Source organism: Garra rufa, chromosome 5 (genome assembly GCF_049309525.1).
Source record: "Garra rufa chromosome 5, GarRuf1.0, whole genome shotgun sequence".
Lineage (NCBI taxonomy): Eukaryota > Metazoa > Chordata > Actinopteri > Cypriniformes > Cyprinidae > Garra > Garra rufa.
Window position 1 is genome coordinate 6,336,018 of NC_133365.1, and position 26,505 is coordinate 6,362,522.

General features: G+C 34.1%; 1 protein-coding gene across 1 annotated transcript; it reads right to left on the reverse strand.

Moving 5' to 3' along the window:
• Window positions 1-1,863: 1,863 nt before the first annotated feature.
• On the reverse strand, window positions 1,864-26,505 carry inpp5jb (inositol polyphosphate-5-phosphatase Jb). Its single transcript, XM_073840565.1, has 12 exons — window positions 26,024-26,505; window positions 19,855-19,962; window positions 17,461-17,569; window positions 15,091-15,207; window positions 11,402-11,577; window positions 10,087-10,198; window positions 9,759-9,868; window positions 7,859-8,060; window positions 4,886-5,023; window positions 4,679-4,762; window positions 4,485-4,589; window positions 1,864-2,212 (listed from the first exon to the last, which is right to left on the reverse strand). Exons 1-12 carry the CDS (start codon window positions 26,503-26,505, stop codon window positions 1,898-1,900), a joined length of 2,058 nt encoding a protein of 685 aa, XP_073696666.1. The 3' UTR covers window positions 1,864-1,897.

Consider the following 26,505-nt stretch of genomic DNA (forward strand, 5'->3'; position numbering starts at 1 on the left):
AAAGTTAGTATGAACGCACCTTAAGGGGGCAGTTTTCATTCCACTGTAGTATCTTGCATATGACAGCATTCAAATGCTTCTGTACACCATTTTTTAAATGCAAAATCATATTTTGCACAAAGCGGCGCTTATAATGCAGGAGAACTTAAAAAAAAAAAATGTTGGTCTTTATAGTCTTCCATAAAAGTGTCATCATTCCGCCTCTGATATACATTTGTTTTTTTGGTTGAAGTCACAAAGCACCAGCCAATATTCCTGATTCATTCTAAAATATTTAATGCAAAATTGGTTTGCGAACTGCGTTTCATGTTGACTTTAAACTAGCAGGTCAAGGAGCTCAACATTACTTTGAAATTATTTTCTTGAACATTTACCACAGGAACATGACGGCACAGCAGTCACAACTTTGAGAGCAAGAGATTTCATCATTGTCTTATAATATTGTAAAACGCTAACAGTTGGTTAAGATGGTAATCGACATGAAGAAATATACAAATTGTACTTTTACCGCGTGCTGCGTTAGCTAAGAGTCATCCCTTTATGTGTGTCTGCCCGTCGAGAACCTGAGGAGAGTAAATATTTGCATTTTCAGAGCATGTGAATATTATCAAACACCTTTCACTGTCATAATAAGGTGCTGATGACAGCATGTAACCTTTAGAAGAATATTCCCCACGTCTTCAATGGCAGGACACTGTAAAGTCACAAGCTCTGCTCCAAATCCTAGTGAACTGCCTCAGTCTCGGTTATCTGCCTAACAATGCACCACTTCCCATGAGCAACCTGACTAATGCTTGCTGTAGCACACATAGATATTGCCTGAAATAGTCAATAAGACAGATTTATTTTCTCCATTCTTTTCAGAATTGATTAAATATTTATCAGTATTTTTCACAGTGCATTCTGGAATTGCTCTGTCCTTGAGGGGTGTGATGCTTGGCCAAAACAAGACACAGTATCTAACTAGACAGCATCGAATCTGGTCTGGAGTGTATTTATAGCTATTTTTCCATCCACCTATTTTTATGAGCATTTTAGGATATTGCATAAAAAAATGCAGGATGGAAACGCCAAGATGCACATTAATTCTAAAAATGTGCATTCAAGCTTATGCACTCAATCAATTAAAAATGGAGCGGACCGAGCGGACCTCATTGCACAGAATTTGAAATGATTTGGTCATTCTGAAATGCCTGAACCAAAGTCTGTCGTGAAAGTGGTTCGGGAAATTTCCCAAAATTGTCATACTGTCCCAAACAGCAGGCATCCACCTCCAAATGCAATAAAACATTGCGTTTCATCTGCACGCTCTGAGTATTATACACGAAAAAAAATCACAGTGGTTTCTCCTGCTGCAGAAAAAGTCCTTTTTCTTAGTGATATTTGATGCCAGTTTATCAGGAAGTGATGGTTTTGTTCATTTTGCTAGATGGAGACATAGCTTTTGATGCCTAGAGAGGCAGCTCAACTAGAGTTTGGAACAGAGCATTGGAAAACTTAAAGAGTATCTGCTCCAATATATCGTATAAGAACCAGAAATGTTGTTCATTATTGTGCATTAAACCCTGGTTGATTCTGTAAAAAATTCCATTTCAATCGATTAATATTGTGCATGTATATCTAAGATTTTTTTCTTAGTGTTTCAGGTTTAGTCTTGTGCATTTGGAGAGGAATAGGAGAAGAAGAATGACTACACAGAACAGGCACAAACAATTGAGTCTTGCCCTCTTGTGTTTGCTGGAGGGCGCCACATACTAAACGCGTACTTCTGCCCCGCAACATATAAGACAACATCTCCAAACAACATCACAGGATAGTAAATGTACAACGACATCACAGACCCAGCAGACGCCAGCCTCGAGCTGATATCTTCCTCCGGAGAAGGTGCTGTGCTTATCTAAGGTTCCTCTGGCTTGGTTGCATCTTTTCCTGAGTTAGAGCTGTCATCCGTAGCGACGGGGTCATTGGAGGACCCGCCGGTCCCACCGGCCGGCCTGCTGGAGCTGGAATGTGCAGCGGTATCTTTGGAGTGTGGTTCGTTGGGGTTCGCCGCCTGCCTTTGGGCTCGTCTGGAGCTCCAGCTGCTGCTCTTCTGCTCTTCAGTCTCAGGGCTGGAATCACAGGAGTCGCTCTTCTTCACCTCATCATCAGATGTGAAGTCTGAGCTGTCAGATGGACTCAGACCAGCTGCGGCAGACGCTGGCAGTTGAATCTTAGGTCATATTAAAGGACGAGAAACATATTAACTTCATTTAATAAAAGGTGTTATTTTAGTATTTTTAGTACACTATTATAGTATTTATTCATATTTTGAATTAGCATGAATATTTTCAGTTTTCATTTAAACTCTTTTCCTGCTATTAATGGAATTTTCAATCATTTTTGAAATATCACTTCTAGGCCATTGACGGAATTTTTCCAGCTTCCGAAAATCTTCAGATTGAAACAGAAACAAGCGATGTATGTAAGTAGGTGCATGTGTAAAATAATGTGATCAACAAGCATTAAACAGCATTTAAATCAAAGCTGCCTAACCATTACTGAATTAAATGTCTATCCAAGAAGTGATTTAGGACTGAAGTTTTTGAGGTACAAAAACGTGATTTTCTCAGCTTTTCAAAATGTTGGTTTTTTTCATTAAAAGTATTATTCAAGTGTTGATAGAAAAAGAATGCATGAAAAAATTATAGTTTTTTTTGTTGTTTAAAAGTGAGGATCTGTTTTTTTCTCTTGACATATTGCATGTTCAGATATTCACACAAGTTTTTCATGAACGTTTTGTGAAAATGATCAAAAATGCTGGCTGTGGCTGGAAACTTTGTTTTAGAAAATGCTTGCAGGAAAAGAGTTCATTTTAGTTTGTATTAGTAATTTTTGTGCATGTTTTTTTTTAATAATTCCAATTTTAGTACTTAACCCTGTAAGCATGCCTTTTTTTGAAATGGAACAATTTACTGGAGATGAAATCATAAATATCATATTGATATCATATGATACATCAGGCTTTGATGGCTTATATAGAACATTAGGAGGAAAAAACAACAACTCAATTTTATTCAGAGGCCAAAACTGAGCACAAAAATGTGATTTGGTGCTGATGCTGATATTTACAGTCCCTTGCGAAATTATTCATACCCCTTCATTTTTTTCACATTTTGTTATGTTGCTGCCTTTTGTTAAACTACTTTAAATTACTTTTTTTTCCCGCATCAATCTACACTCCCTACTCCATAATGGCAAAGCAAACAGGTTTTAACATTTGTGCAAATATATTAAAAATAAAAAACTGAAAAGATCCAGTTGCATAAGTATTCATACCCTTTTCTGGGACACTCAAAATTTATCTCAGGAGCATTCATATTGCTTCTAGATGTTCCTACACTTGGAGTGGAGTTAAACTGTGGTAAATTCATTTGAATGAGTCTGATTTAGAAAGGCACACACCTCTCAGAAAAGGTCTAACAGCTGAAAATGCATATCAGAGCAAAAACCAAGATAACTGCCTGTAGAGCTCAGTGACAGACTTGCGTTAAGGCAATGATCTAGGGAAGAGTTCAGAAACAAATCTGCTGCATTGAAGGTTCACATAGGGATGCAGCCTCCAATATCCATAATGGAAGACGATTGGAACAACTATAGGACTCTAGAAAATGTCTGCCAGCCCCCATCCAAGCTGACAGAGATGGAGAGGTGAAAAGGTGAGACAAAGAATGGCAGATAATTGCCAAATGCAGATGTGCAAAGTTTGTCACATCAGGCCCAAAAAGGCTTGAGGCTGTAAAGGTGCTTCAACTATAGACTGAGTTAAGGGTATGAATACTTATGCAATCTACTTTTTTCAGTGATTTATTTTTAATACATTTGTAAAATTTGCAAATCTGTTTTTTGCTTTGTCATTATTATGGTGTATGGAGCGTAAATTGATGTGGGGAAAAACTAATTTAAAGCAGTTTAACATAATGCTGCAACAAAACAAAATGTGAAAAAATGAAGGGGTATGAGGCGCTGTATATGACTAAAAAGTGAGTAGTTACATAAAATGATATAAATGTTAGTTGTCGCTCTATATGTCTCAGTAACATGTCTATAAATATTTTTTTTTAATGCAAAACATATGCAATGCAATTCACTGATGATTGAAATATGAACAAATAAACTTTCCTCAAAACCTGATATTAAATACTGACATTCGAACATGAAAAAAAAACCTAATTAACCTAAGTTGCTTAAATATAGTAAGTGTTCATCTTAAAATAACTACTTTATTTACTCATTTTTAAAAAGTTATACTTACAATTGATTGGCTATATCTTATTTTATTTCAGTTAGCTGAGTCTTTTAACTTAATTTTTATCTAATATTTATATTTTCTTTTCTTTCAGCTTTATCTTAATTTATGTAAATACATTAAATAATTGTAATGAGAAATGTTTAATGGTGCATATCTAGTACACGCTGGAATCAAAAGTTAAAGTGATTGTTACCTGGAATGGCTCGGTGACGCCCACAATGGAGCTCATGTTGTTGCTATAATAACCCAGTATGAAGTCCCCAGTATCCTTTGGCAATTCTTCCTCAGTAAAAATCACCTGGAGGGTTCAAATCAAAAAGCCTAATTACAATTCACAATTTTTAATATGTGTGTCTTTTTTGTGCAGCTAAATGGATTTTTCCTTACTTCATGCTCCTGTCTCAGGAAATCAGACTCTTCCTGTTTGGCCCAAATATAACTCACGTAGTCTTTATGATGTTTAAACCCAACCTGTGAATATACAATTTTTGTACATATAAACACAACTCAAGTGGCAATGATATTTGCATCGCTACATTTACCATTTTACTCCTACATCTAGATGCCCAGAACTGATGAAATGACTGAAATAACCTTATAAAGCCCAATCCAGTCCCATGAGCTTCGAGCGAAGTTGGGTGCCACCTTGAATTTGGCCACTGCATCAGCTATCTCTCTCCATTCATCCTCTACAAAGATCGTTACCAAAGGCATGTCCGCCTTATATGGGAACTGTAAGGACAATCACATGTTAAACACGTTGCACAAACCCAGCATGAATGTTGCTCTCAATAAGTGTGCACATTCATGACAGGTGGAACAGAAACCTAATACATTTGTAATGCTGTACTATGTTTAGTTTAGCATTAAAAGGAATAGTTGACCCAAAAATGAACATCTGCTAAAAATGTACTCCGCTTCTATAGCCAAAAAAGTTGAAGATAAGTTTGTTTCTTCATGGAAACAAATCTTTTTACATCACTTGCTCATCAGTGGATCATCTGGGTGCCGTCAGAATGAGAGTCCAAACAGCTGATTAAAAACATCACAATAATCCACACCACTCCAGTCCATTAATTAGAGACTTTTGAAGCCAAAAGGAAAAAAAAACATTATTAAGACGTTTTAACTTCAAACTGAGTCCATAATCCATAATAATGCTTCCTCAAGTGAAAAAGTCAATCTTCTTTTCTCACATCAAAATCCACACGCATATTTTTAGAGGAGGACCGATGTATCTGGTTTTGGCGATTAATCGGCATCAATAGTTGATTGGCTGATCTATCGGTTATCTGCAAAAATCCATGCCGATAATTTTTCCGAATTGGGTCCGTTGCTAGAGCGACTGAGAAGGTCCTCATTATACAGCAAAGTCCCTATAGTCTTTGTTATACAGCATGAGAGCGGCCTCTAGTGGCGGAAATCACTAACAGCAAGTGCAGTTTGTTTAGACACGTGAAAGATTGACAGGTTGATGATGAACTTTTTGAAGCCAGACATTTACCTGATGAAAGGCATAACTGAAGTAGAAACATGTGGGCTTGATGCGTGAAAACAATGATCATTGATTCTCACATAAAGCATGCACATTTGAGCTTCCATTTACCATATTTAATGTGCATAAGATAAAATAAAAATGTAATGTAATTTTCGAGATGAAATAAAATTGTAAGGAGTAAAACTTAGTTTTTTCTTTAGAAATGTAATCAAGTAAAAGTACAAGTAGTCAGTTTAAACTGTACTTGAGTAAAGTACAAATCCCCCCCAAATAATACTTAACTACAGTAATTAAGTAAAATTACTTAAGTATTTTACACCTCTGTTGATTAGATAATCATAAATGTTCTAGAATAGAAGCAGTTAAATTGTGAGCGTACACAATATCCATATGTATGTAATTTCAATACCTTTGTATAGATATTTAAAGATGGCCATCTTTAGCTTAACTGTTGATGTAATGGTAAGACTTTACAATATGAGTCCATTTGTAACATTAATATTGATAAAAGCTGTAGAATATAAGTATTGTTCCTTGTTAGAGTGTGTTAATTTCTTTAAAAAAATGTTTGGTTGCTTTTGTTAACAATAATGAACTATAAATTAACTGTAATGGTCAATATATAATTAATATGAATATGTTTTATTCATTTACAAAATATGGTTCAGTAGGCTACTTTTTATTTAAATAGTACAGCACTTTATTTTCCATTCAGTAGCCAGTTTAAAAATTAATTCATCGGTTGATTAACCGGTATCGGCCAGCGTGGTCCAATCTAGCTATCGGTATCGGTAAAATCCAATATCGGTCGACCACTACATATTTTTCACAAAGCTGTTTTTATACTGTCCTCCCTTGTAAACGGTGCTTGATCTGTGCAGATTTCTCTCCTGATTCAAACTAAATGAATTTTCTCACTGGAAGAAGCATTATTATAGATAGAGAACTAGTATTTTAGCTGGAAGCAATGGTTTAAAAGTAAAAATCTAGATAATAGATTTGTATCTCACAAACATGCAGGTTTCTCAAGATGTTAACTGATGGACTGGAGTGGTGCACTGCAAAAAATGCTTTTCTAGCTTAGATTTTTTGTCTTGTTTCCAGCCAAAATATCTAAAAATTCTTAAATCAAGAAGGATTTTCTAGATGAGTAAAAATTATTGTCTTGTTTTCAGAAAAAAAAAGTCAAAATTAAGTACATTTATGCTTGAAACAAGCAAAATAATCTGCCAATGGGGTAAGAAAAATAATCTTGTTTTCTGTTTGAAATAAGATTTTTTTTCTTACCCCATTGGCAGATTTTTTGGCTTGTTCTAAGCAAAAGCTCACTTAATTTTTAATTGTTTTTCTGAAAACAAGAAAATAATTTTTACTCGTCTAGAAAATCCTTCTTGATTTAAGAATTTGTAGATATTTTGGCTGGAATCAAGACAAAAAATCTAAGGTAGAAAAGCATTTTTTGCAATGTGTGGATTACTTGTGGATTATTGTGATGTTTTTATCAGCTGTTTGGACTCTCATTCTGACGGCACCCATTCACTGCAGAGGATCCAGTGCTGAGCAAGTCATGAAATTACACATTTCTCTTCTACACTGCAAAAAATGCTATTCTTATTTAGATTTTTTGTCTTGTTTCCAGCCAAAATATCTAAAAAATCTTAAATCATGAAGGATTTTCTAGACGAGTAAAAATGATTGTCTTGTTTTCAGAAAAAAACAAGTCAAAATGAAGTGCGTTTTTGCTTGAAACAAGCAAAATAATCTGCCAATGGTGTAAGAAAAATAATCATGTTTTCTGTTTGAAATAAGATTATTTTTCTTACCCCATTGGCAGATTATTTTGCTTGTTCTAAGCAAAAAATCACTTAATTTTGGCATGTTTTTTCTGAAAACAAGAAAATAATTTTTACTCCATCTTGATTTAATAATTTTTAGATATTTTGGCTGGAAACAAGACAAGTAAGAAAAGCATTTTTTTGCAGTGTAACCACCATAATCAATCTCTAGATATTTCAGATTACCTAAAATGTAATTAGTCATTATCAACAGAGTCATGTTAGTGTGCTGACCTGCAGAGTGAAAATAGAGGAGACAGGCTTGTGGTCACTGACGGTGTACTCCATGTGACTGCGGTAAAAATGCTGCGACACACGGGTTCCGCTGGTTAGACCTGACAACGAGCTGCGCTTCGACACGCTGTTGCTGATCTGAGCCATCGGCCTCAACCGCCAAAGAATACGATCAGTCCACGCTGGCTTACGCTTCTTACCACTACGGAAGATACAGATTCACTTAAAGAAAAATGCAATAGTGTTAACACTTATGGGCCAATTCTCACTACTAACTAGTTGCTTTTTAGCATGCAAATTACTAGCATATTGGCTGTTAATTAGTACTTAGAAAGCACATATTAATGCCTTATTCTGCATGACCATATTTTAACTCAGTGGTCGGGAACCTATGGCTCAAGAGCCACACATGGCAGTTACAGTAAAAAATTACAGTAAAAAAAATAACCATCACTAGAAATCAGTTCCCTGCAGAAAATAAAAGTACATTTCCTTTGTTGTACAGCGAATCAAAGTTAACACAGAGGCCGTTTACAATAATATACAATAAAGAGGAGCGTCAAACAGCAAGTTCCCGCATTATATTTAAATTTAAAGGAGATCATATCAAGGAAAGCAATAGATAAGCGGTGCATTTTATTAATTCTTAGCTACTTTCAAGATGAAAGACCACAAGAGGAGAGAGCGTGGCATCAGCACTGCAAAGATAAGTTTGTCTTACTATTTTTAATGAATATGATTGTATGTTGAGCATCTGTGACTTACTTTCAGTTTCATTTGTAGCAATTTGCATGTCGGCTTGCTGAAGAGATACTCAACTACTCGTCCGCCGCAATGTTTCTTGCATTAGTGCTGTCATATCTGACTATATATATAATATATATATATATATATATATATATATATATATATATATATATATATATATATAAATCCATCTTGAAAGCATTTCAGAGGGCATTTACACCTGGTCTTTTCACGATCAGAGAAAATGCATGAAGTAAAAATAAAAATTAAACAAAGAACCCCGTACTATAAAAATGCAATTTTTTATAGTAAAATATTAGTTTATTTTAAAATATATTTGTGAAAAAAAAGTATTAACCAGAATTTAAATTTTTTTTTTTTTTATTTATGCATTCAGCATGTGATGCTTCATATTTGTTTATTTTTGAGTTGTACATGGACAAATAAAAGTTTTGTTATTGAAATTTTTTTTTGTAGTAATATATTGTTATTTTTCAATGGCTCTTTTGAAAAAATGCACTTGCCAAAAAAAAAAAGGCTCTTTGGTGAAAAAAGGTTCCCGACCCCTGTTTTAGATCCATTAATCCACCCCACACCTAAACTTAACACAAACTTAACTACCTTACTATTAATAAGCACCAAATTAAGAGGCAAAAGTTAGTTAATACTTAGTTAAGTCCTCAACTATTTTAGTACATGATTTCAAATAAATAATTTCACTGCAAAAAATGCCTTTACTTGGATTGGATTTTTGTCTTGTTTCCAGCCAAAATATAAAAAAATTCATAAATCAAGGATTTTCTAGATGAGTAAAAATTATTGTCTTGTTTTCAGGAAAATACAAGTCAAAATTAAGTGCGTTTTTGCTTGAAACAAGCAAAATAATCGGCCAACAGGGTTAGAAAAATAATCTTGTTCTCTGTTTGAAAGAAGATTTTTTTGCATACCCCATTGGCAGATTATTTTGCATGATCTAAGCAAAAGCTCATTTAATTTTAACTTTTTTTTTTTTTTTCCTGGAAAACAAGAAAATAATTTTTACTAGAAAATCCGTCTTGATTTTAGAATTGTTAGATATTTTGACTGGAAACAAGACAAAAAATCCTAAGTAAGAAAAGCATTTTTTCCAGTGTTATAGATTTATCCGTTTTACCTGGTATCATACGTGTCTGTCCCCACATCAAACTTATACGTAGGAGGGAATTTAAGCGGCCCCTCGTGAAAGCCTTCGAGCACAGTCTCACTGTCTTTAGCCATGTTCAGCTGCAAGACAAAAATGACAAAGGAAAGTGTCAGTAAAGTAGCACAGGGAAACATATAGATGAAACAAACACATTTACATTGCATTGGTGTTTTGTCATTGTCATGACCTAAATGAAAAGGTACCTAAATGCCTACATAAATACAAAACAGTCGCTCAAGCTTTAAACGGCATTTCATGTTTTCATAATATTGACATAATGTTATCTGTAAAAACTCACTTGGTCTTTTTCCCATAATGTGGTCAGTTTGTTATTGTCAATAGCCGCTTTCACAACTTGCATGTCCAGGTCCTCGATTCGGAAGTTCAGGTCTCCAAACCAGAAAACCACACTGCAAATATTTGTCCATGAGTCACATTATACAGATTTCAATATTAGTTTCAAGGTCATATGGCCAATTGAAATAATTTATTTGATAATATAATCCTAAATTCTGCTAACATCTGAAAACACAACACATTTTACAAATTGTCACTCACTGGATTTAAAATACAATTGTACAATTTGATTCTAATAAACATGTATATAGACCTAGCCATCAGTAGAGCATGAGCACATAACATACGAATTTAATGCAAACAAATTGACCACTAATTCGGCAGAATGCAAAATTGTAGGCTGTTGTGAAAAATAAAAAATGTAGACAATGCAGTCAAACTCAATAGTGTTTTGTAGTAAAATAATCTTCAATTGTTAGAAGCTAGACGAGTGATGTATACACCATCATGGACAGATTGCATGGTTAGCCTTGTCACTGTAATATAAAAATAATATAAATTAATACATATTTTATTGTAGATGCATGTTGTTTTATTTTAATTTCGCATGAAAAGCTAGTTGAGTCAAAACTGTATGTCTAATATAAAATCTGTGACCAGAAGCAAAAGCAGCTGAGAAGCACAGAAACGAATACATCGGCACCATCTGTTGGTGAGATAAGTAATTATGAATTATAATAAATGTACAATCAATTGTGGCTTGTTTAGTTACACTTACTTTGTAAGGCCCTGATGGGAATAAAATATGTGACCCTGGACCACAAAGGGTCTTAAGTCTTAAGTCGCTGGGGTATATTTGTAGCAACAGCCAAAAATACATTGTATGGGTCAAAATTATTGATTTTTCTTTTATGTCAAAAATCATTAGGAAATTAAGTAAAGATCATGTTCCATTAAGATTTTTTTGTAAAATTCCTACTGTAAACCTATAAAAATGTAATTTTTGATTAGTAATATGCATTGCTAAGAACTTAATTTGGACAACTTTAAAGGTGATTTTCTCAGTATTTTGATTTTTTTGCACCCTTAGATTCCAGATTTTCAAATAGATGTATCTCGGCCAAATATTGTCCTATCCTAACAAACCATATATCAATAGAAAGCTTATTTATTGAGCTTTCATATGATGTGTATATCTCAGTTTTGTAACATTTTACCTTATGACTGGTTTTGTGGTCCAGGGTCACATATGGTTGCAGTAATAACAAAAATGTGTTTATGCTTTGATAATGGTATAGTGTGTGTGTGTGTCTTACTCGTGATCCAGGACTCCAGTAGAAGCTTGTCCTTCAAACTGCTGCTGCTGCAGGATGCTTTCGAAGTCCTCCATGCGCTGGTCCGAGTTCTCCATGTGTGCGGGCAGATGACAGTTCAAGAAACAGATCGAATGGCCAAACACGTTCATGCGAGCGCTGACGCCTCCTTTATTCCCCTGCGGAGACAGAGAGACAGAGATCAGTTCATTTTTCTCATGAAATCTTGATTACCTTACACATTCTAAACAGTTCTGAACTGTAGTTTTTTCTCCTGAAAATTATAAGACACAGCACAAAAAAAAGATGTTTGATGAGCTACAAAATGTCCCTTTTAATTAAAATTTACATTCAATTAACCCCCAAAAAAATCATTACTTGAAATAAAATAAAACAAATTAAGTTAACACTTTATTTAAAGTCTTTATTTATAATGCATTACAAAAGTAGTTTTAATGCACCTTATAATGCATTGTGTGATCTCATGAATAATTGTAACCACAATTGTAATAAATTAAAATACTTAAATACTTTGTAATACATTACAATAATTCAGTGTTACACCTGACAAACAAACCTATTGTCATGCATTTTAACTTTGGTTACATTTACTTATGAAAAGATATAATGCATTGCAACATACAGTTGAGGTCAAAAGTTTACATACACCTTGCAGACTCTGCAAAATGTTCATTATTTGACCAAAATAAGAGGGATCATACAAAACATGTTATTTTTTATTTAGAACTGACCTGAATAAGATATTTACATACAGTCCAAAAGAGAAAATAATAGTTGAATTTATCAAATGACCCTGTTCAAAACTTAACATCTGCTTGATTATTAATACTGTGTTGCTACCTGAATGATCCAAAGCTGTGTATTTTTTTTTTTTGTTTAGTGATAGTTGTTCATGAGTCCCTTTTTTGTCCTGAACACTTAAACTGTCTGCTGTTCTTCAGAAAAATCCTTCAAGTGCCACAAATTCTTTGGGTTTTTAGCATTTCTGCGTATTTGAGCCCTTTCCAACAATGACTGTATGATTTTGAGATCCATCTTTTCACACTGAGGACAACTGAGGGACTCATATGCAACTATTACAGAAGGTTCAAACACTCACTGATGCTCCAGAAGGAAACATAATGCATTAAGAGCAGGGGGTGAAAACCTTTGAACAGAATGAAGATGTGTAAATTTTTTTTTTTGTACTTTTTCTGTACTTTTTTTTTTATTAGTACTGCCCTTTAGAAGCTATAGAAGATACTTACATGTTTCCCAGAAGACAAAATAAGTTAAATTTACCCTGATCTTCCTCGGTGTGAAAAGATGGATCTCAAAATCATACAGTCATTGCTGGAAAGGGTTCAAATACACAGAAATAATAAAAGAAAAAAAATGTGGGACCTGAAGGATTTTTCTAAAGAACATCAGGCAGTTTAACTGCAAGGGACTCATAAACAACTATCACTAAACAAAAAAGGGTAATTTGGCCTCTTGTGGACTATATATGTAAACGTCTTTTTTGTGAAATATTCAGGTCAGTACTAAATAATAAATAATATGCATTTTGTATGATCCCTCTTATTTTGCTAAAATAATGAACATTTTGCAGATTCTACGAGGTGTATGTAAACGTATGGCCTTAACTGTACATTATGAATCTTTATAATGCATTATACATAAAGTCTTTAAGTGTTACCAAATACGCATTTTATACTGGAAACTTGTAAACTGGAGGCATTGTAAAATTAGCCCAACTCTATTAAAAATATAGACAGGTGTTGGTGGAGTTGCAGAATTATGTGCATTTATGTACATGCATCTGCAGATCCTTCCATTAAAATCTGCAGGCAAAACTTGACTCAGAGGAGCAGAACAGAAATGGTAACTAATTAATCAAAATATGGAACAGGTGTGCGGTAACCATGGCAATCAGTCATTAGAATCCAGACCTCTGATGAAACATGCGCTGCTGTGCTCCATTATGAGACAAACTGAGTAAATGTCAAAATGTCACAGCATATCATCTGTGAAATATATTACCTTAACAACTATTTCAGTTCATCTTTATATCAGCTGCCTTTTAACAGCTAGGAAATGAGCCACAAACACTTCTCCCAGTTTCACGAGTTTAAAAGTATTACATTATACAGAGGTCCTAAAAAGAATTTGGACACACTTACGATTCCAAAGAAATTAAACAATTAAAAATTTGCAATGATTTTTAACAAACTGGTGACATAATTTATTCCTGTCAAGTGTTTTTATATTTCAACAAACATCTTTTTGTGAAATGTTTTGCTTGATGAGTGTGTTCATCAAATGAAAAGTTATTAAATGCAATGTGTTCAAACATTTTTATGTGTCTAAGGAACATGAAAACAGGAAGAGTTTTGATTAAGAATTTAATTAAATCATAAACTTGAATTTTCACTTAATTACTTTAAATTAAGCTCTCTTAATAAATTGCAATAATACGTATGATTATATGTGACCCTGGACCACAAAACCAGTCATAAGGTTAAATTTTACAAAACTGAGATATATACATCATATGAAAGCTCAATAAATAAGCTTTCTATTGATGTATGGTTTGTTAGGATAGGACAATATTTGGCCGAGATACATCTATTTGAAAATCTGGAATCTGAGGATGCAAAAAAATCAAAATACTGAGAAAATCACCTTTAAAGTTGTCCAAATTAAGTTCTTAACAATGCATATTACTAATCAAAAATTACATTTTGATAGGTTTACAGTAGGAATTTTACAAAAAATCTTCATGGAACATGATCTTTACTTAATTTCCTAATGATTTTTGACATAAAAGAAAAATCAATAATTTTGACCCATACTATGTATTTTTGGCTATTGCTACAAATATACCCCAGCGACTTAAGACTGGTTTTGTGCTCCAGGGTCACATATAGGTATTCATAACATATGTTGCAATGCATTATATATTTCCACTAATAACTGTAAACAATGTTGAAATGCATTATAATATTTGCAGGTTTCTTGTTTGACATTTGAAATGGGTTGTTTTGTAAGTATTTTAATGCAATATACTATAATTACAGGTACAGCAATGAATAATTATAATGTATTATAACTGATTACAATTATTCATGAGATCATGCAATGCATTATGAATGCATCAAACAGTTTATATATAAAGGCTTGAGGTCAAGTGTTATCAAAAGATCTTTATAAATTATTTAAAAAAATATTTATAAGCAGTTTTCATCAAATTTTAGAGACTGCTTATAGAAGTTCATGCTCTAAGGACTCAAATGAATGTGACTTGGAGTTTACTTTATAACTTATTAAAACCCAGTGGCTTTGGTAGCTCAATCATTGATTTTGTTGGAAAATGTGACACTCTAATTCTTACTGTAAGAGGTGAGTTTATCATTATGACGGCTTCATTTTATATTCATTAGCTGTTCAGCGCATGATTAATATTTCAGTAACGCACTGCATGAGATATTTGACAGAACCTCGTTAACAGGTTCCTGTAACCTTTCATATCTGCACATTCGCATTCTGAGGATTCACTGCCCAGCATGCATATCAGCTGAGAAATATTGCGATACAGAAAGGTGGCATTCTACCAAATAACTGCATATTCACATCAGAAAGGGAAAGTAGGAGATTGCTGGCAAGAAAAGGTCCAGGCGCAGATAACGTACCCAGATCCCGCCGAGGCCGGTGCGAGTGGTCTGCGTTTGAATGCCTCTCAGGAACGGCAGGTGGAAGTACTTGGCGAAGACCAGCAGCAGCATTCCCTGCATCCTCTGAGATGTGACCTATAGACACACAGAAACATATGAGTCAACAGGAGATAAGAAGAATCAAAGTGAGTTAGATGAAATGTACACATTTCCTGCATCCAATTAATTCCCTTTAATTTTATAGACTGAAAGAAATCTAAGACTATTAGAAAATGTTTTATTAATTGAAATAAACCAGAAATAAAGTGGAAATATGAACCTAGACCACAAAACCAGTCTTAAGTAGCATGGGCATTTGTGTAGCAATAGCCAACAATACATAGTATGGGTCAATATTATTGATTATTTCGGCCAAAAATCTTTTGGATATTAAGTAAAGATCATGTATCTGTAAATTTCCTGCCTGAAATATGTCACAGCTTAATTTTTGATTAGCAATTAGTGCTAAGAACTTAATTTGGACAACTTTAAAGGTGATATTTGGATTTATTTGCACCCTCATATTCCAGATTCTCAAATAGTTGCATCTCAGCCAAATATTGTAGTATCCTAACAACATCATACATCAGTGGAAAGCCTATTTATTCAGACTGGTTTTGTGATCCAGGGTCACATTAGAACAAAAACAATCTTGAAAAAAATAATCAATAAATACTGCTTCGGCAACTAAATGAAATAAAAGAAGATTAAGTTGAAGCACAAAAATTAGTTTAAGTAGAAACAAAATGAAAATAATAATAAAGCTAAACAAAAATATAAAAATAAAACAAAGAATAAACTTACTAATAAAATGATTAAAACTGAAATAAAAAAGTCGAAACTAAATGTAAAAAGGCTAATTCAAATGATTAAGCATCAGAGGTTATTCTACAACCAGGTTACTAGAGTCAACTAAAACTAAAACCATAAAAAAGTTATTTGATAGAAAATTATTGTGAACTGAAATAAAATATAAAAAACTAATTGCCAAGGCAATATTTCAAATTTTTGTTTAAATTAACTTGAAGTGCTAAACTAATTAAAAATAAATAAACTAAAACTAATAAATACAAATTCATAAAAAACTATACATATACACATAACTATACAGTTGAGAGGGTTTTACTTTTACAGAAGGTTCAAACATTCAATGATGCTCCAGAAAGAAAAACCATCCACTAAGAGCCGGGGGTGAACACTTTTTGATCTTAAAGATCAGGGTAAATGTAACTTAGTTTGTCTTCTGGAGAACATGTAAGTATCTTCTGTAGCCTCTGAAGGGCAGTACTAAATAATAAAAACAAAACTGATATTTAGACAAAATTTTAAAAATGAAGAAAAAAACATCCTCATTCTGTTCAAAAGTTTTCACCCCCCGGCTCTTAATGCATGTTTTTTTCTTTCTGGAGTGTTTGAATCTTCTGCAATAGTTGCATATGAGTCCCTCAGTTGTCCTCAGTGTGAAAAGATGGATCTCAAAATCATGCAGTCATTGTTGGAAAGAGTTCAAATACACAAAAAGGCTGAAAAAGCAAAGAATTTGACGGACCTGAAGGATTTTTTTAAAGAACAGCAGGCAGTTTAACTGTTCAGGACAAACAAGGGACTCATGAACAACTATCACTAAATAAAAAACACAGTTGTGGATCATTCAGGTAACAACACAGTATTAAGAATTAAGTGAATGTAAAATTTTGAACAGGGTCATTTTTATAAATTCGACTATTTTCAATATAATTATAATTCAATAAATTCATCTTTTATGTCAAATGTCTTATTCAGGTCAGTAAATAAACAAATCACATGCATTTTGTATGATCCCTTTTTTGGTCAAATAATTACCATTTTAAATTTCTGAAATGGGGATGTAAATTTTTGACCTCAACTGTATATACAGAATAAGAAAAAATTGACAAATATTAACAAAAAACTGTAATAGTATATTAATGATACTAAAATAAGTTCTACTGGACCTTCCATTTTGTGATTAAATGAATAAATACTGCTATATAAACACTATAGACTGCATGCAACAATAAAGATGTGTACTTCGTCATATACGGTATGGGATTATTTTTCCACAAAGAAAATAAAGCCAGATAAAATGAGGGATGAGTCTAGAAACATGAGCTGCATGACAGAGACAAAGACCAGCAAAGAGATTTTCATCCTCAGCCACTCAGTCACCATTACATAATATGACCCCTGAGGCTCTAATGACAACTTTATGGATGTGTCTCTGTGTGTGTGTGTGTGTGTGTGTGTGTGTGTGTGTGTGTGTGTGTGTGTGTGTGTGTGTGTGTGTGTGTGTGTGTGTGTGTGTGTGTGTCTAAAGGGAACATTACTGACCAGTACATATCCAAAGGGGCTGAGAGCGTCCATGCAGACTTCGCTCCACTGGTCAGTGAAAAGAACATCTTTGAGTCGTTTGTTGATCATAGAGTTGACTTCCTGTAAGCTGAGAGAGGGAAAAAGAAAATACAGACGGCAGATGAAGCTGAATTTGAAGGACAGACAAATATCAGACAGGAGAGGTAGAACAGAGCTCGAGGCAGGTGCTGGATTATACTGTATCTCTAGTGTTCTTATGTAGGTCATGTGCTAGATTATGACCTTCACATTATAACATACTTCATCTATTCTAAGGAACACTTGTTTTATATAAAATTGTGAGTATTATTGTCATGTCTTTGCTTCAGGATATGGATCTCATGAGCTGATGCTGCTGTTATTGACATTAAAATATCATGCTTTGCTCATCTATGCATCTTTTTTCAAATTAATTATGCATGAAGTCTTCTTGACCACATACACTATTAAAAATAAAGGTGCTTCAGGATACCATAGAATAATTTTTTTTGTCTAAATGGTTCCATGAAGAACCTTTAACATCTGAAGAAACTTTCTGTTTCACAAAAGGTTCTTTGTGGTGAAAGAAGGTTCTTCAGATTATAAAAAGGTAAGAAAGAGATGGTTCTTTAAAGAACCTTTGACTGAATGGTTCTTGGTGGAACCAAAAATGGTTCTTCTATGGCATCGCTGTGAAGAACCTTTTAAAGCACCTTTATTTTTAAGAGTGTACACAGTATACTTTTGTCTCTTTAAAAAAAATACCTTCATTCAGCAAATGTGCAATGAATTGGTCAAAAGTGACATTATAATGCTTTTATAATATTCCAAAAAATTCCATTTCACATACTTTTTTTTTTAGATTTTACATTTATCAAGGAATCTTGAAACTTTGAATCTTTTTTCACCACTGTTAATAATAAAATGACAAAAATGTTTCTTGAGCATCTCATTAGCATATTAGAATGATTTCTGAAGGATCATGTGACATGGAAGACTTGAGTAATGATGCTGAAAATTCAGCTTTGCATCACAGGAATACATTATAGTTTCAAATGCATTCACACAGAAAACAGCTATTTTGGACTGAAATAATATTTCAAAATATTACTATTTTACTGTGTTTTTTAACTAATAAATGTAGCCTTAAAGAGCATAAGAGACTTCTATTACAACATCCTACAGACCCCAAACTTTCAAATGGAAGCGTAGTTCAATCAAGTGAAGTGTCTTCATTTGTATTTCATTATGGTTACAAGTACGCTGACCTTATCAAACCTAATATTTCACTCTGTTTTAGAGAGAGAACATTTCAGTGATTCTTGGTATTTCAAAATGAAATACTAAATGTTGTGTAGTGTAATGAAATCGTTAATGAAGGCCATTATCGTCCCTTTAAACACTTAACTTCAACTCTGTAATATTCAACCAAAACGATTTATAACCGGATTAAGGGGAGACACTGCAGGTAAAAAAGATGTTTTTTCATGCACCTGTTAAGTTTAAGATTTTGGGCTTTTTTAGTGTTTTTTCAGACTAGTGGAAAGAAAACATGCAGAAGTGTTTCTTTAATAGCACTTTATCTATTTGTGTCAATAGATTTCAATTACAATTAATAGTTTTAAAGGCCGTTTTCTCAAAATGAGTTTTTTCTCCTACACTGAGCCATAAATCTCCACTTCAGTAGCACTTACACACACCACACTTTACATTTTTATTCCTGTCTATATCCTGAAAGTTTTTACAGAGAAATTTGTTCATATACGATTTGCTTGATTTTATACAACAATTTATTCCCCCAAAAATGGTTAAAAAGTATAGTGTTCTAAGTTTTTTCTGAATTATGAGATACCCAAACTTTTGACTCTAAGATATTCCAAAAATTAAACAAGAATTTTAAAACTGACTCATCCAACGTTTCGATTTTTGTACTAGAAATGTATGCAAATTAGCGCATATTTCATTAAATAATGACTCATTTACATATTTAAACCTAACATTTAATAAAACTTGTAATACAAAAATGTTTGCAATTATCAATGAAATCAATCAACTGGGTAAGTACGGTGATAACCATTAGTAAAAAAAAAAAATACCCTATTCACCTGCAGTGTCTCGCCTTAAAAGATTGTTCCAGAGGACATGATTTAAGGAGAAAACAATAGCTTTTGACAACTAATATGAATATTGGTAAAGCGTAATGCTGAAAATATCACTTCTTAAATATTTCAACAGTAACCTTAGTAAATAATTTTTTTAAAAATGATAATAATTCAGAATTCTCCCCATTTTCCAAAAACCTTCAGCAGTACATTTACACTTTCAAGTACATTAGAAATGCATCTGTGATCACTTTTCATTTAGAAAAGCAGTGGCTGTTAATGGAAATCTCACCCTATAATATACATGTCTGTGTTCCCATCACCAACATTCAGCCCCAACAGTGCAGTGATGTCTTCAGGAGGCATGGCTGAGCCCACGTTCCACGTGATAATGTGCACCCTGTCGGCAGAACGAGACGTTAGAGAACAGCGACTGAGTTTGCTCAAGAATAGCAATCATCTGTGTTACTCGTGTTCACACTGACAGCTGCCAAGTCTCTGCTGCTGGTTGTTAGTAGACACAGTATCCCACAGCATTAGTATGCAACTGTATTATAAGGCAAATGTAAGCATTTCCTCCTGTTATTCACTGTTGGATATCTTTAGTTGAGACACTGAAAGAATGAAGCCGTGACTGTTGACACTGACAGATTGTGGCTTTGGCCTCTAATTCATCTTTTCAATTAACAAACAGCATGCAAAGATGGTGTGCAAACAAGTTCCCTTGCGGCATATTAGCGAATAAACAAGTTGAAGAAATGAAAAGGGAGTGAAAACATTATCAAGACAATTACACACAACACTGCACGCTCGCAAAAAGCAACCTAGTTTTGTCGTGTCACATCACATCACTTCACTGCAGTTAAACACTAGGAATATATAAACAGTAAGTATATTTTTCAGTATAAATATAGTTCCTCCAGCATCCCTTCTCCATTATTTTGAAGAGAGGGAAGCCTCACATTTATATAATTTCAAAAGAATAGTTCACCCAGAAATAAGAATGTACTCAGCCTCAGGCCATCAGTGATGTAGATGAGTTTGTTTCTTCATCAGATTTGGAGAAATGTAGCATTGCATCACTTGCCCACCAATGGATTCTCTGCAGTGAATGGGTGCCGTCAGAATGAGTGTCTAAGCAGCTGATAAAAACATCACAATAATCCACACCACTCCAGTTCATCAATTAATGCCTTGAGAAGTGAAAGGTTGCATGTTTGTAAGAAACAAATCCTTATCATTAAGACTTAAAACATCTTATTGGTCAAAAGTAATCTAGTCTAAATCAGGAGAGAAATCTACATAGATCGAGCAAACTATAACAGTCCAATCAGGTCTAAAAAATGTCTTTTGATGTCTTATGATTTTGATTTGAGAAAACAACAGGAGATTTTTATTTAAGGAAGCGTTATTATGGATTATACACTTGCATTTTAGATGGGACTGGATTATCTGTGGATTATTGTGATGTTTTTATCAGCTGTTTGGACTGTCATTCTGACGGCACCCATTCACTGCAGAGGAACCATCGGTGAGCAGGTGATGGAATAACACATTTCTCATTCACATTCCATAATAACGCTTCCTTAAATAAAAATCTCCTGTTGTTCTCTCAAATTAAAATCATAAGACATCAAAAGACATTTTTTATAGCTGATTTGGACTGTTATTGCATGCTTGGTCAGTATAGATTTCTCTCCTGATTCAGACAAGATTACTTTTGACCAGATAAAGCAATATTTTGGATAAAGAACTCGTGTTTTAGCCTGATACAGTGGGTTTAATTTACGTTTTGTCTTGATGGATTTGTTTCTTACAAACCTGCAACTTTTTGCTTCTCAAGGCATTAATTGATGGACTGGATTAGCGGTGGATTATTGTGATGTTTTAATCAGCTGTTTGGACTGTCATTCTGACGGCACCCATTCACTGCAGAGGAACCATTGGTGAGCAGGAAATGGAATGACACATTTCACATTCACATTTCACATTCCATAATAACGCTTTCTTAAATAAAAATCTCCTGTTCTCTCAAATCAAAATTATAAGACATCAAAAGACATTTTTTAGAGCTGATTTGGACTGTTATAGCTTGCTTGATCTGTGTAGATTTCTAATACTGATTCAGACAAGATTACTTTTGACCAGATAAAGCAATATTATGGATAAAGGACTTATATTTTAGCCGGATGCAGTGGGTTTGTTACGTTTTAATGATAGATTTGTTTCTTACAAACCTGCAACTTTTTGCTTCTCAAGGCATTAATTGATGGACTGGATTAGCTGTGGATTATTGTGATGTTTTTATCAGCTGTTTGGACTGTCATTCTGACGGCACCCATTCACTGCAGAGGAACCATCGGTGAGCAGGTGATGGAATAACACATTTCTCCAAATCTGATTTAGAAGCATACTCATCTACATATTGGATGACCTGAGGGAGAGTACATGTTCAATCTGTTTATATTCTTGAATATCTCAAAAAGTTAATAACTCTGTGAGAGTGTATACGTGCTTCGAATGTAATCTTAGCTGAATCTCTGACCTCAAAAGGCTAAAATAAAATTATGTGTACCATTACTGAATGACTGACAGCAGATTATTATATTAAGAAAATTGACTACTTGCATTAAGCTAAAATTCATTGCATTTTCCAATTAAGTTTTTCAAATGAGTGTCTGTGAGAAGATTTAAAGATCCCCACTGTATTTAAGGACAGGAGATGATATATTGTAAACACTGCTGCAGTAGATAATTACCAAACTCAATGAAACGTGAAGCTTTAACCCAACCCAAGCCTATCTGAGAAAGCAGGGGCTGGTAAACATACAAGATTGTTTACAATACAAACAAGATTATTTCAGCACTTCATCACAGAGGTAGAAGGTGACTAGTAAAGGTTGTTAGTGCTCTAAACTACCACTTCATTTGAATGCACATTTGCATTCAAATGAAACTGTATTTTGCATGTTTAATATTAATTATCTTAAACATAGGTACAGAATTCATTCGGACATTTCAGTGCGTTGTGTGTGATTTTGAAAGTCTGAAATAAGAGAAGCAACACAGAGACATACGCAAGCAAATCCTATTTATAAGTTGATGGAGAAAAGCACTTCTCTTTGCAGCATCTCTAATTTACTTAAAATTTGATTAAGCATACTGGACTGCTGCAGGCTAGTGGAGAAAAACATTGTTCAAAAGTCTGAGGTCAGTTTTTTATTCAGCATGGATTTTTTTAAGTGTCAGTAAAGACATTTATAACATTATAAAAGATTTCTATTACAAATAAATGCTGTTCTTTCAAACTTTCTATTCAAAAAAGAATCCTGAAAAATGTATGAATTTCCACTATAGGCCTAATCAGATGTTTCTTGAACAACAAATTAGCATATTAGAATGATTTCTGAAGGATCATGTGACAATTTCCCAATATTACTATTTTTACTGTATTTTTTGATCAAATAAATGCAGCCTTGGTGAGCAGAAGATTTCAAAACCATTAAAAATCTTACTGATTCCAAACTTTGAATGGTAGTGTATATTTTAATCATTCAGGATCCACATTTGGAAAGGAAAATATACATTTAATTCACACTAATATCAAAAACATCATGGTGAAATTTTACAATAAGGCTCATTAGCATTAGTTAACTACATTAGTTAACAAAAACTAAGAAAGAACAATTGTACAGCATTTATTTATCTTACAATTTAATCATCTTGTAAAAAACTATTTGTTGAGTCAACTTAAAATAATTTGTTACCTGGCTGCCTTAAAATTTTAAGTTCAGTCAACTCAAAAAACGTTCAGTTGAACAAAGTAACAATTTAGATATTTGAGTTGATTCAACTTAAATTTTTAAGGCAGCTGGGTAACTTTTAATTGTAACAAAAAAATATTTTTGTTAAGTCAACTCAAATATCTAAGTTGTCAATTTGACTGACTCTAATATATTTTCAAGTTGACTGAACGTATTTGAGTTGACTGAACTTAAAATTTTAAGGCAGCAGGGGAAAAAAATATTTTAAGTTGACTCAAGAAACTGTGTGTACGCCTGAGCTGTAATAATGTGGAATATGCAAGTAGACGTGCAAGTATCTACAGGTCAGCCAACAGAGATGCACAAACCTACAACTTGGCAACCTAAAGTTGAGTTCATACTAATGTGAAACAATTCTAAACTAAGTAAGATCTTTTAAGCCTTTTTTTGCAATTGTGAGTTTGTATCTCGCAATTTTGACCTCTTTTCTCAGAATAGCAAGATATAAACTCAGATTCGCAAGTTATTTAGTCTAATTCTGGGGGGGAAAAAGACTATTTTCTAACAATATTTCTAACTGGTCAACAATAAAGGTTTAAAATTGTAATATACTTTGAGAAGGAGAAAAAGTGAAACCAAAACAGTGTCTATTAAGCACCTTTGCAGCATTTCAAAGTAATATTTTCTCTCATGGCCAGAAACTGCGTATTATGCACATCAAACATTTATATCATATGCACGGCAAAGTTAATTTCAGTGTATTAATAGCACGCCAAATAGAAACAGAAAATCGTGCTACTGACTAGCTTTGCTGAGAAAAATGTACAGATCATGCTGGTTAATATAACACCGGTTTCAATCTTCTAAGTTTTCAACTTTCGGAGCTATAAGCATTATAAACTTAAGAGTCGCATCGACAAAAAAATCTGATTTCGGCCAGGAGGACAGCATCACCAAAATTCACACATAATGGAGAACAACATTTGGTATTATTTGCATGTTTATGACAGCGCACTGTGTATTCATAGCCAAAAGAAATCTAAATATAAAACCGCAAAATATCTTTACTGCGGTCTAATTGTATGCATTTTCATTAGAGCGGGCTCTCGAATCAGTACATTATAACTAAAAACAATACCTTAAAAGAATTAAAAGAATCAGGTTTTTGCAATCAAATCATTTTAAACGGGTAAACTTCTGGAAAGTCCAAGGATCGTGAAAGCATTCAAACAGTAAGTTGAAAACAGCGATGATAATGCAGAGAATAGTGACTTATGTCCAGATGCCGGTAAATGATTCTTTTCAGCGATTGAATCATGATCATAATTCAGGATTTTTTCAGTCATTATTTCATATTACTTCGGTTGTCTGACAACAGAAACACTAAAATATTAAATGACATCAAATGACAGTATGTGGACACAGAGAGGCAAACAAATGTACTAATAAATAATAAATGTACATTTTGCATGTTCAGAAGACGTGGGTTGTCCTGTCCTGCAAATAATGTAAGTAAATTGCTCAGTGCAAAGAAAGACAAGTAATGGCAACCTGGTATTTGAATGTTTTTTCTTTCATGTGTTTCATCGACATGAACAAGTTAGTTAGTAGAAAAACAAGATGTTGAAAAACATCTATGACCTTTGAAACATGTCTAGTAGTGGTGCAACGGATCACAAAACTCATGGTTCGGATCATATCACGGATTTGGAGTCACGGATCGGATCATTTTTCGGATCAGCAAAAAACAAACAAAACAAAAAAAAGTTCGTTTTTTTTATTATTACTGAATGCTAACTTTAAGTACTTCTAATCCACAGCAAAAACTACTAGCTGAACTAATAGTCAATTACAAAAATGACAAGTGTAGATGAATACAACATAAAGTTACTAATTAAATCAATAACACTAGTATTCAGGTGCAGAAATGCAATATTTAATTGTAAAATAACTAGTGCTTCTCACTGCAGGTATTTATAGGACACTGTCTCTTTAAGGCCTAATGCACGTCTCTAATACTGGCACGCATCTCTTTCTCAGCTGTTTCGGTTCACTGAAGACATAACCGACTGTGTTTACCAGAATACCAAAACGGGTATTAAACATAACTTTGTATGTATGTTAAGAGAAGTTTTAAAGAGGAATCAATCTGTAAATCACGCAGTCTGAATCGCGCGTCTCTCTCTGTCTCTCTCTCTGTAAGTGCGGCAGCGGTAAAAAAAAAAAAAAAAAAAAGAAGAAGAAAGAAACAGCGTGCGTGTTCTCTTTTGCTGCAGCAGTTTAACTAGTTTGAATGGGTAAATTGGCAAGACAAAACATGTGCAAATTATACACTTTTACTCTATGATGGTTCAATTTAACAGTTAATCCGCGAACCACATGCGTACCGAACCGTGGAGTCTGATCCGTACGGATCACGGATCATCTGCGATCCGTTGCACCCCTAATGTCTACTCTTCATGCTCTATGTCGAGTATGGTTTCACTAATCACTCATAATAATCATTTGCTTAAAGCATCCATGTTTGACCATTCCCATGTTGATTAGAGTATTAAAACTTTAAAAAAGTATTAATTTAGAACAGATAAAAAATGTGTGATTAATCGCAAGTTAACTCATGGCAATCGTGCGATTAATCGCGATTAAATATTTGAATCGACTGACAGCCCTAAATATAACACAAAGTTGAAAGCGTACCTGAAATCCTCCACCACCTGCGGCTGAGTGTCTGCGGTCCCAGCAACAGACAGGGCCCTCTGTGGGTGAAAGGCGAGATCTGTAGATGGTGGTCTGTATGACGGGGCCTGAGGAAGCGAGGCGGCCCTCATCGCAATGTGGCTCCGAGACACTGCAGTATGTCCTGAAGGCTTCTGTCCAGCCAAACGTGGAGCTCCATGATCAACAGTGAGTTGAGGCTCTGAGGGGTGACTGGAGCTGTCGGGGTCGGACGGTTCAGCATGGCTGCTCAGCTGCTGCGGAATAGGAGATTCTGGAGGTTTGGGGTCTGATACGTCGATAGATCCTTCCACTCGTGGGCTCCTCTGGGGCCGGCGGGGCCTGGCTGGAACCATCGGAGAAGATGTGGAGGACGAGGACGTTTCTACTGGTCCTTTTGGTTGTGCGGATGATGCCAGATCATTAGCCTTGCACTGGCTTTGAATTTGCTGCTCTGGTTCCAT